This window comes from Alligator mississippiensis, chromosome 13, assembly GCF_030867095.1.
Source record: "Alligator mississippiensis isolate rAllMis1 chromosome 13, rAllMis1, whole genome shotgun sequence".
Classification (NCBI taxonomy): Eukaryota; Metazoa; Chordata; order Crocodylia; family Alligatoridae; genus Alligator; species Alligator mississippiensis.
In genome coordinates, this window is record NC_081836.1 from 14,857,194 (window position 1) to 14,869,371 (window position 12,178).

Sequence of the window (12,178 nt, forward strand, 5' to 3'; positions counted from 1 at the left end):
TTTTCAAAACTATTGCAAAAGCTAGACAAGCTTAACTGAAAAAAAAAAAGTCCTACTCAGGGTTGCTAAGTGACAATAGTTTAATTACTCAATGTGTCACTTATAAAAATCATCTACTTGCAGAAAGGCTGGCTTTCCAGGGGAGGCCCTGCCAGGGAGCTACAAACTGGCCTGGAGATATAGGTTTGTCCCCAGAAGAACAACAATAGAACAAGAGGATACTCACTCTCATTCATGCAGGATTTGTAAAGTGTCTTTGCTTTCTGAAAGGCCTCTCGATCATCCTGCTCTGGAGTCTCCAGCACACCTAGGACGGGAATCATTGCAGTAAGACCATGCCCTGGGTAGGTTTGTTTTCAACTATCATCACATGAATCAGTGAGAATGAAGGGATGTAAGGACCATTTATCATGAAACCAGAGTGTTGTACTACTGGTTAGGAGTGAAAGGTGAAGGATGGACATAAAAATACAGAGATTTTCCTGACTCCAATTATAGATTATGGCAAAACTTAGCTGATTTCATTGGGAACACAACCATGCTGTGGTGGTGCTTTACTGAAGAGTGGGAGGAGGAAAGACTACAGAAGAGATCAGAAACCTTATGGGCCTGGAACGTCATTTGTTGTATGTCACTTGAGCTCCTGCAAATGCCTTATGTGCAGCAGATGCCATTCCAAAGTAAACAGTCAGTGGCTATTAAGACCAACATAACCAAGAAGAGAGAAAATATGTGGTATGTCAAATATTGCAGTGTGGTAACTGTCAACAAAAGCTGGCTTTGTCTCATCCACTGCTGTACAAAGTGATGGTACGTGCCAACTTTGCCTTAAAAAAAATGATTATGGCTGCTGAAGAGTCTTCATAAGTTACAGTGTGAAAACACCAACACATCCACTCACTGCCAGCTGAGGTTTAGCACCGACTGCAGCTCTGTCCAGAACAAGCTTGCTGGTATACCTACACTGATAAACCTTTCTAGAGTGAATGCAGCTTGGATTATGAATCCTTACAGTCAGGGACATGCTTTTGGCTTTGTGCTAGACCAGCATTTAGCACAGTGGGGCATGAGCTATGACTGGGGTTTTAGGTGCTATGTTAATTCAAATGATAAACACCAATGTCAATAAATACTGCCTTTGCAGGAAAAGTTTATAATTCCCCCAATGAAATAAGCTGCTGCCATAATTTTTTGATAGTGTAAATACTTCTGTATTAAATAATAACAAATGGCACCCCCTCACTGGCTTTACTGTACCAGACAAAATTTCAAGTGTCGTCATTGCTTGAATTCGCATACAGTAAACTAGATCCTCAGCTGATATAAATCTATGCACTTTAAAGATACCCTGCTGGCTCCTAAAGGAGGATCTAGTTTGTTCTGTGGAAGTTGTGCCTGGACTTATCTCCCAAACTTCTTTCTTTATCTTTTTAATAATAAGGCCCACTATTTTGGAGTTCAGGGAATAATGTTGGGTATCAACATCATTATTGGGCTAAAGTCCTGATGCCACATCTTGATGTTTCATGTACATGTTTTAATGTCCCTCCCAGTTTTACCTTTCAGGATGATCTCCAGTTCATCTCTCAGGATGTCAAAAATGCTGTATCTTGAGCTGGTTTCTGGGATGACGTGCCGGTTTAGCCAGCCCCCACAGGCATACTGGTAGAAGTTGTTGCAAGGCTCAGTGGTTGGGTCCATGTTCTGAATTATCCTAGCAGCTATGATGCACAAAACCATAGAGGTGATTTCCACAGGATGTTTCAAGCTGCATGTAAAACTAAAAAATTCTCCCAAATTACCAAGAAGGTGGCCTGCCAAACAGATCTTGCACATGTCTCTCATTTAGGATGAGATCCTAGTGTCATGGGACTGGCTCCACAAGGCAGAGGAAAAGAAGCAATGGACAAAAGCAATTGCAAAAATGGAGATTTAGATGGTCTTGTCTGCACAATGTGCAGCAGCAAACACCACCACAAAACTCCTCTGAATGGTTCCAAAGAACCACCCTTGATGACAATGCAAAGTCAAGTTATTATGAACAACAATCAGAATTACAAGCAAAGTATTTGGAGGGGATTGCTGTACCTTTTCTTAGGTACTGGCAGTCCTCGACTTACAACATTTTGAGTTATGTTTTGCACTTACAACGTTTATAAATTGACACCCTGTTTCAACTTTATGACATCAGTTTAGACTTGACAACTCTTGATCGGATGCCACGCCACACCAGCGAACAAGTTCGCTGCGTCACTCATCTCCCTGAAGAGCATCTGTCCAAACTTCCTTGGACACTTTCTTTAAGAAAGCAGACAAGACTCCAGAAAAACCTGCAGCCAAGACTCCTGAGAAGACTCCAGCCAAGAACCTTTCAAAAAGTCCAGCCAAGAACCTTTCAAAAAGTCCAGCAAAGTCTCCTGAAAGAAGTCCTTCCAAATCAATATGATTGCTATTTACAATATAAATACATTAATGTCGCTATATTACTCATCTATAATTGATCGAGTACAAAATTCTGGGGTATTTTTGGTGAAAATAGGGTATTGGGCCTTGGTTCAGGAGCCAATCCCCCATTTATAACATTGTTTCTTATGAGAAAATTGGTTCCGAGTTACAACGTTTTGACTTAAGATGCGATTTTCAGGAACCAATTGTGTCATAAGTCCGAAGACTGCCTGTAGTTGAAATCACTTGGCCTGCAGCTCCCTGCCTTAAGCCAAAGCCAAGAAGCCACTGACCATCCTTGCCATTTTCCTTTACTACCGACGCTGAACTATAATATAACACTGTACTAGCATGGTGTAGCTGTTATATAGAGCTTGTCTGCAGATCTCACACCACAGCACAAAAGTCCAATTATTTCATGGTGGGAAATCAAGACTTAGAAATTAAATGATTTACCAAGATCTCACTGTAGGCCACTCTCAAAGGTAGGGATAGAACCCAGATCTCTTGAGTCCAGTAATATTTTTCTTCTTTAACTATTGAGTAAAAGATCTTATTGTTTCCCTCAGATCTTGAAAAAGAGTATTTTTCCATTTATTCTTAATATAGTGTATCACTTTTGTCTAACTTTGTTCCGAATTGAGTGGAATGCAGCAATTTTCTGTGGACGTTATTATTAATATCTGCACGTTTACTTATTCTGTGGTTATTGTTCCTTCTTCCCAAAAGTTACATCATTCTAACTTTTTGCAGATTCCACTTACATATAATAAGGATAGACTAAAAAACGGCTTGATTTAATGACCGCATTACTGAATCTCTGTGAAAAGTACATTTAATGATTATTTCTTGTAACCATGATGTAAGTTCATCATACAATAGTGGCCTTTGAAAAATATCCAGACTTTTATAAAGAACTTTGGCAAGTAACACCAACTTTCACAACATTTGATAAAGCCAAGCTAAGATGTGTATTACATTTATAGTCACACTGACTAGGCAGAATAATCTTGTGTCAAAGTAATTAGACTAATTTGATGAAAATGAGCTACTCGGGTATTATGCTAACTTATTTTTTTTCTGCCAATGTGTATTAGTATGAATAAGTTTATGTTCAGTGATCCCCCTTTGAAATCTTGAATGCTTAGGTATGCAGCCATCTTTGGCAAATATTATTTTCTAAGCCATACAGCAGATCTGGTTTCTAATCCACAACACAAAGTTCTCTTGCATAATTTACTATTGCTCCACATCCACAAACAGTCCTGTATTAAATAGAAATTGGAGAACTGTATGGAAATACGTAGAGATATACAGGGGTGTTCCTAGAAAACTATCTTTTTCCCTTTTATGTTTTTTTTCTTTTATTATTTAAAATTACTCTGAACAAATATTTGCTTACCTGACTTGTCAGATATAATTAAGGTACAAGAGGATTGACTAGTTTTAATCCAGTGGTGGAATTCTCATAGAACACAAATATATTCAAGTCCTATAAGATGCAAGTCACTTGTGTTTTAAAGCCCCACTGAAAATCACTGGGACCTCATGATTATAAATTTCTTCTGTGCTTTTAAAAATACCACTCAGGACTGAAACAAACCTTAGACAATGCTAGCATTATTAATGGAGCCAGACTGGTACTTCCGTTTCCCTCTACAGCAAGCATCCCTGGCAAGAAACATTACCTGCTGTAACACATCCAGGTGTGGTGCATACGTTGCCTGAATTGGTACCATAGTTTGCATCTGTGGGGAGGAATTAAAACATAAGACATATAATAATATTGCACATTTCTGAATGAAACAGTACAGCATTTCTGACATGCACTGGTAGGTCAGCCTCAATTAAGTTAATCTGAAAAAACTTGTCTTGTTCTGTTATTGTAAAGTCAGTGAATTCTAGGGCTGGTGAAGTTGCCAGAATGATAGTTCTGAAGACTGAAGCCCTTTATTTCGCTAAAGAATAGGCATGGTGAGGTCAGGGGCATAGAAAAAAAACCTCAACGTCTTGCCAGTATGTCCCAGGCATGCTGTAAGGCACTAGTGTAGTTCAATCCTAATGTCTTCCCTGGTCTCTCAGACAGTCTTTTTTGATTAAACAGGCAATGGCCATGGACACCTTGTGGCTGGTATCTCAGAGTATCATAAAAATATATTGTTTTATTGACTTTCAAAACCACATCTGTTTGGAAAGGTTTTCAGAGAAGAGCAAAGGCCATCTCCAGATTCTTGGTTTTGCAATGGCTTTGAACTGCAAAACTGAATGGAAAACCAAAATATTTCTGACTGTTCCAGGGCAAAAAGAGTAGACAAACCTAGGGTCAAAATAACAAAACAGTGCAATGCGTGCCCTTGCCTGCAGTGGGTGGTTCCTTAATTTTCTGTACAGCACAGACCTTACTGAAGACTTTACAACTAGATGGATAGGATACCGTGAGGCTTTAACTGAAGTGTACTGGGGTAGACTGATGCTCCTGCTGGTACTTAAAAACCCCAGAGCTTCCTGGTTGGAGGGTTCTGCCCTTATACTCAGGGTCACACCAGTCACTACGTTTGGGGTCAGGAAGGAGTTTTCCCCCTAGGTCAGACTGTGAGGGGTTTGCCTTTCTCTGTAGCTTGAGGCCTGACTATTTTGGAATTTGCTGAGCATGTAAATGAACTGCTTCTGTGTTATAATGACCTCTGAGATCTCTTCTGTTACATACCAAGTGGAGAAGCATTGCTAGCATTAGAAATGTATCAATCCTGCTCAAGTCTTTACGTCAGAATCTTTGTTGCACCTGTACATATGTGTGGCTCTAAAATGGGTTGCTGTAAATGGTACAGATTCAGCTTCACTGCTCTTCCCTGACACAAAGACCAATGAAGATTTCCCACTGACCTTTGTGTGGTCTAGATCAGCCCTACCCCCTCTGAGTATGTATTTAAGAGCTGTAGCACAAGCTGCACTGAAAGCGGTAGGGTGTGCACTTGCTTCATCTGTTTTGCTTTTACACAGAACCCTTCTCTGGAGGCAAAGAACCTTGTTCCATAAAAAAAAGTGTTTGTTCCAGCTCAAGACATCTCTCCCAGATGCAAAACCTAAAGACCTCTGCCCTTCTAGTGAGTTTGATAACATGCGAGCTGCTGCCACTTAGGAGAGGAGATAGCGGGTGCATCTACTCATGCACATTTACTGCACAGGAACCAAAATTACTGCACAGTATGGACATGTGTCTACACGCGCACATCTGTACTCACAGCAAATATGGCGACTTATGCCGACTTGAGTATAAATTCAATACCTGCATCATGCCGATATCAAATTTACACCTGATTAGTTTCTGCACAGTAATGCACATGTAGATGCCTTACTGAGCAGTAACACTGTGCTTGTGAACTGACTTGGGACTAATTTTAGTCTTAAGTCAGTCCACACACAGTATTAATGCACTTTAATGCCTGCACATGTAGATGCCAGCCTATTCCCACTTGCTGTGCAGTAACTTACTGCACAGTAAATTGAAGCCAGCATAAATGCACGTGTAGACACGCCCAGTAGGTAGGATGTTCCCAGTGGAACTGCAGGAGAACACTTCTACTCTGCTTTCCGCATGGTTTAACAGATAAAAGAATGCACGGCAAGGGTTAGTACCCTCTCTGACCTGCATGGTTGGATTTGTAGAGGGCTGGCATGCAGGGGTGTGGCTAGGAGCTTCCAATCTCCACTTCTCAACAGCTTTCCAGCAGGTCTTCCCCCTTCTTCTGGACCTCATGACTCACATCCCATACACCTTGTCCCTTGCTGGCCTCCAGGGTTCACCTTTGTCTCCCCCTGGGCTCCTCCCAGCTCACCTGCAGCTGCCACTGCTGTCCCAGGGGTGAGAGAAGCTCCTGTCTCACTCCAGGGGCTGCATGAGGGTTTTACTTAGCTTGGAGAGCAGCAGCAGCTGTGGCAGCAGCGGACAGGTAGGTTTCCTCTCTCTGCCTGCTCCCCAGCTGTCTGCTGCCACTGCCTCTGCCACCTTTTAGGCTGAGCCCAGCCCCTGCATAGCCTCTGAAGTGGGACAGGAGCTTCCCTCACCCCTGGGACAGCACTGGCAGGCACATGTGAGCAGGAAGCCTGGAGGTGGAGAGGAGCCCAGTAGGGGCAGGGGGTGAGCTCTGGGGGAGATGAGCGAGCGCAGAACAGGGAATGGAGCTGCGGTTGGGGAGCGGACATGCCTCTGAGCACAGCGGAGAAGTGGGGGCAGTGGGATTCTTATCTTCTTTGGGACCGCCACCCTCAGATGCCTGCTCTCTCCAGCTGTCACTCCAGAGCAGTAATGCTCCAGAGGATAGATCATTTATGTGGTGGAGGCTGAGAGTGGCACCTCCTGAGATTCTGGAGGACTGCTCCCAGTTTGTATTGGTCCCATGGAGAAGTCTAATTTTACAGCAGCACACATTGCCTAAGAGGAGCTAAAGATAATCCTTGCCCAGAGAGGATTATCTCTGAGATGTTCAGAGCCCACTTAGCTCATCTTTTCCTTCCTTAACATGTGCACATTCCCATCTGAAGAGCTTTTAATATGTGGGCAAAATAACATTTAACAACACCCACAGGGGAAAGCAGGACTCTTGGATGCTTGGTTTCTTTCTCAGCCACTTATGTGAAATATACCCCAGGCCTGAGGCCTTCACAACATTGGTGAATCACTAATAGACCTGATGAAGCCCTCACAGTTGGGCTTAACTGGTGGATGGCCTTTGTGGTTGGCTATCTGCAGAGGTGTGAGATTTGCCATACATGCCCTTGTGTCAAGTATTCCATGTGTAAAATGGACAGTGTAATGTTCACGTCTATGCCAGTGAAGCAATCCTTTCATTAGCATTAGTGCATTGCTTGGAGATTGCCTGGTAAAGGGACGTGCCTTTACAAGGATGGGCATTGTTCTCTATAGTATGTAATCATTAGGAGTGGGCCCAGGCTGGGAACCTGGAATCTGGATGCAAAGTTTGCTGGAGTTGCGGCTGTTCGGTATGTTGCAGAACTTGGCCAACTCCCCAAATTGCCTAATATCCAGCAATGTCTGGATGGAATCTGTTCTAAGCAAGTGCTTTCCCTGGTGTAATCTGGGTTTTATTTTCACTTGGCTACTTTAGGCTCGGTAAAAGATCTCCAAGGCCCTTACTAGAGGGAAAATGCTTTCCAAATGGACTGAAGTGACTTGACGCTTACTTTCCTTTTTCTTTTTCTTTTTCTTATTCACTTGCACTGATATTTGTGGTGCAGGGAGCCAAAGACAAGTGTTTGACAAGAAAGCAAGCATAGGGGGCTTCTACACGTGTGCTTTATTGTGGAGTTGACTAATCAGTTCCGCAGAAAGCGTCACCATCTACACGTGCAGTACTATTAAGCTGCAATAAACTAATCAACTCTACTGTAGGATAGTAATGCCCAACAAAATTACTATCCTATGGTGGAGTTATTTACACTGCTGCAACACATGTGTAGACAGTGGCCGGGGCTGGCTGGGGCATGAGGGTATTACAGTAATAGGGGTGCCTGCCAGCTAACCCTGCATTATAGCACCCTCATGTCTCACTCAGCGCCTTCACAGCACACTGAGCTGGGGCTGGGGCCTAGGCTCCCCCTGGGCTCCCTGCCAGCCAGGGCTGTGATGCCTCGGCTCAACACGCTGCAATCCCAGGCACATGTGTAAGTGCTGCTCCTGGGAAGCAATACACCTGGGATAATAAACTCTGGTGCAAATTGCACCAGAGTTTATTCAGGCACACTAATTTCATGTGTAGATGTACCCACAGTGACTGTAATTCAGGTAGAACTAAAATGGTGTGAAGGAAAAGAGGGCTTTGAAGTTTCTCAGTGGAAGTAACATAAACAGCACCCATTATGACCAAGAATGTACCATACAGGGCCTAACCAAGTGCACTGGGGGGAATATGCACATCAGAAAACCACCTTGCATTTGGGTTAGGTAATTGTAGCAGAAGCCTGGGGGTATGAGCTAGGGAGGGGTCAAAAACTTTTGCAAAATTCAAAGCTTCATGTCATTTTAGGTTTCTTGCATTTTGCATAAACTGAGAACTGAGCTGATTGTCATACACACACTTCCTGCAGTGCACAGCTTCTCTACAGAAATTGTTTGGCCCTTTTCAGATGCAAACAGTTTTCCAGGAAAGCTGACTCCACCTTCGAGTGAAGAAGAAGCAAACAGAGGGCCTTGTTATATGCTACACTCACCATGTGTTGTATTTAGATTTCATAGACATTAGGGCTGGAAGGGACCTCATGAGATCATCAGACTGTTTGATAATTTTCTCCAAGATCTTCTCAGGGATTGGGATTAAACTGATTGGTCAGCAGTTCCCTGGATTTTCCTTCCTTCCTTTCTTGAATATAGGTACCACATTGGCCCTCTTCCACTCTTCAGGAACCTCTCCCGAGCACCACAAGTTTTCCAATATCTGTGCCAATGGTTGAGCTAAGATGTCAGCCAACGCTTTTGGCATCAGGGCCTGCTGACTTATGGATGTCCAGCCTCTCAAGGTGTTCCCTCACAAGGTCTTCGCCAAATGTAGGCGTATGGTCACCCGTACCCTTGTAGTCCTGAGTCTTGTCTGGCAGGGTGATCCCCTTGGGCTGGTGAAAAACTAACACAAAGTAATCATTGAGGAGATTAGCTTTTTGTGGGTGTCGGTTGTCAGCTGCCCCATTTGATTCAACAGATGTCCAATGTTGCCCTTATTTTTCTTTTGACTTTCTACGTATCTGAAGAAGGACTTTTTATAGTCCTTGATTCCCGTAGCCAGCTTGAGCTCAGTTTCGGCCTTGGCTCTTCTAGTTCACTCCCTACAGATGAGGGCCAGTGATGCATAATACTCCTTAGAGGTATTTCCAATCTTCCAACCCGTATAGGCCTCTCTTTTAAGATTAAGGAGGTCCATGAATTCCCTGTTTTGCCAAGGGAGTTTCCCAGCCCATTTACTACCTTTCCTGTGGGCCAGAATGAACTTCCCTTGAGCTTTTAGGATCGTGTCCTTAAGGAGCCACCACTCATCCTGGACTCCCTTCCCTGTCAGATCATGATCTTTCAGGGCCTTGACAACCAACCTTTTGAGGTTGTGGACGTCAATTTTCCTGGAGTCGAGGATTTCTGCGTTGCTGAGTGATTTGCCAGCTCTGCAATGGATAAGGAAGGTGATCAACTCATGATCACTGTTGCCAAGCTTCCCTTCAATCCTCAGGTCGCTCATTAGATCATCCCCTTTGGCCAGAACCAGATCTACCAGTGCCTCACTTCTTGTGGGCCCATGGACTTCTTGAGTCAGAGCTTGTCAATGCAGGTGAGGAAGCTATGCGACTGATTAGATTTGGCTAAATGCTCCTCCCATGAGATGTCAGGGTGGTTGAAATCTTCCTCCTGGTTCAAGCTCTTCCTCCTGGTTAGGATGTCTGTAATAGACTCCTACGGTTATATCCCTTTTGCCATGTTCTCCCCATATTCTAACCCAGAGGATTTCAAGTCGGCCTCCTTGGGTGCCAATGCCAGCTAGTAGGGAAGTGTACTGCTCCTTGACAGAGAGCTACACTCCCACCCTTCCTCCCAGCATGATCCATCCTGTTCAAGGTATAGCCATCTATACCTGCAGCCCAATCATAAGTGGAGTCCCACTAGGTCTCCATTATCCCTATGAGATCATATTTCTTATTGCTCAGAAGGAGGACCAGTTCCTCTTGTTTGTTCCCCATGGTCCTGGCATTAGTGTACAGGCAGATAAGCCTGCCATTGGAAGCCCTGGGCTTCTCTGTACACTTAGGAGAGTCCTGTCCATGGGCTGGGGTAGGAGTAAGTTCGACTGTATTTTCTGACCTGCTGATTTATGTGCTTATTTTTTTCTGAGCTTGTTCTGATGGTTGTTTGCCCATCCCCCAGCAAGTTTAGTTTAAAGCTCTGTCAAGCAGGTCAACCAAACTGGTTGATAAAAGCTTCTTTCCCACTGCGGTGAGGTGGAGGCCGTCTTTTCCCAGCAGGCCGCTGCCTTTCTCCCTGAGGTGCGGACTGTGATCGAAGAAGCTGAAGCCTTCTCAGGGGCACCAATGCCTCAGTTTTCTGTTACCTCTTCAGTACATCTCTTCCTCCTGTGCTCGTGACCCATAACTGGGAGGATCGAAGAGAAAACCACCCGTGCCCCCAACCCTCTAAGCCCAGCACTCAGAGCCCTGTAGTTATTCATAACCCAGCCAGAATTGCTCCGAGCCATGTCATTTGTGCCCACATGGATGAGGACCCTGGGGTAGTGGTTGGAAAGCTGGATAAGTTTTGGGATCCTCTCAGCTACATCACGGATGCAGGCCCCTGGGAGGAAGCAGACCTCATGGGCTAAGGGGTCGTGGCAGCAGATTGCACCCTCTGTCCCCCTCAAGAGAGAGTCTCCCACAACAACCACCCTGCATTTCGTCTTAGGTATGGTTGCTGGTTGCCTTCCTTCCTCAAGTACTGGAGTCAGCAACTCTGCTGGCTCTGCTGATGTTGCTGTGAGGGGTTCATATCTGTTGTGGAGTTCCAGCAGGGATGGTGACCCTGATGCCAGGGTGCCTTGGGGCTGGAGACTACCTTTGTCCAAGCGACCCCTGGCTGGACCTCATGGGGGCTCCTCTTGTCTGCCCTTGTCCTGCTAGCCTTCCTTGTTCTTCCACCCTCATTCCTCAGGTGAAGAGCCTGGCAGTAGGTATCAATCTCCTCTTTGCTATCCCTGATGGCATGTAGCCTCTGCACCGCAGCTTGGAGCTCCCCTATCTGGCACTCTGGAGACTCTAATGTGGAGCACACCCCACAAGGAGAGGTGTCTTTGCTCCTGAACCCAGGTGCCTGCATTCGTGCCAGGCAGTCCCCGCAGCCCAGAGCCAGGGGCTCCGTCTGGGTGGAGGCCACAGTGGTACCAGGGTGGGGGGCTGCAGCTGTGGGTAAGGGGATCTTTGGGGTGCGGCACATCATCACCATCGCACAGGTAGTAGTCCAGGCTACTGCTGTGCTGACCTTTCTTTTCAGGCTCACCGCCTAGAGCCTCATGCCCCTCCTGTGTGCCCTCCTGCATGAACTCCTCTGCTAATGTGTATACTGGGGCCCAGAGCACACGTGTTTATGTGGCTTTGGCTGCGTGGCTCCCTAGGGGGCTGGCGTAAGTGGAAGCCATGGGTGGCATGACCCTCCTCAGCTCCACTCAACTGCCTCCCGCACCTAGCTAATGCCCACCCACCGCAGGCCCCACGTACATCCTGGCTCTGAACTGGGGGTCAGGAAAGGGTCCCTGCCGGGGTCCATTGGGGTCCCTGGCTCACAGGGGCGCAACGGGTTTTTACCCATGAGTCTTGCTTTGGAGCTGATCATAGTGAGCACATCTACACATGTGCTTTAATGCACAGTAGCCCATTTTACTGCACATTAAAATGTCACAGCAAAAACATGCTAATACACTAATGTGCAGGAAAATTAGTATACTGTGCATCAAGCATCACTAAAAAAACGTGCCTTTTGCCACTGTGTATTAGGGCAGCCTACTGCGTATTTAGTTAGTACTTCACATTAGAGGTACTAAATTTAATTCAGTGTGGCAAAAATGCATTAATGAACATATAGATGTACCCAATAAGTATTAATATGACTTAGTTTTCTGAGCAGCCGCAAGTTAGTGCTTACTATAGTCTAAATATAGATCACAGTACTGCACCAGTCTTGAACCAACTT

General features: G+C 45.1%; 1 protein-coding gene and 1 long non-coding RNA gene across 6 annotated transcripts in view; one reads left to right on the forward strand and one right to left on the reverse strand.

Moving 5' to 3' along the window:
- The window catches only part of MMEL1 (membrane metalloendopeptidase like 1), a 79,018-nt gene that overhangs the window by 36,125 nt on the left and 30,715 nt on the right, over positions 1-12,178 (reverse strand). For all 5 annotated transcript variants that reach the window (XM_019493957.2, XM_019493959.2, XM_019493960.2 and 2 more), the window contains exons 3-5: positions 4,134-4,193; positions 1,560-1,721; positions 227-307 (exon numbers count right to left, since the gene is read on the reverse strand). In XM_019493957.2, coding sequence (XP_019349502.1) covers positions 227-307; positions 1,560-1,721; positions 4,134-4,193 — 303 coding nt within the window. The remainder of the gene's footprint in view (positions 1-226; positions 308-1,559; positions 1,722-4,133; positions 4,194-12,178) is intronic.
- The window catches only part of LOC109284718 (uncharacterized), a 64,856-nt gene continuing 52,933 nt past the window's right edge, over positions 256-12,178 (forward strand). The window contains exon 1 of the long non-coding RNA XR_002092284.2: positions 256-344. This is a non-coding gene — a long non-coding RNA (uncharacterized LOC109284718). The remainder of the gene's footprint in view (positions 345-12,178) is intronic.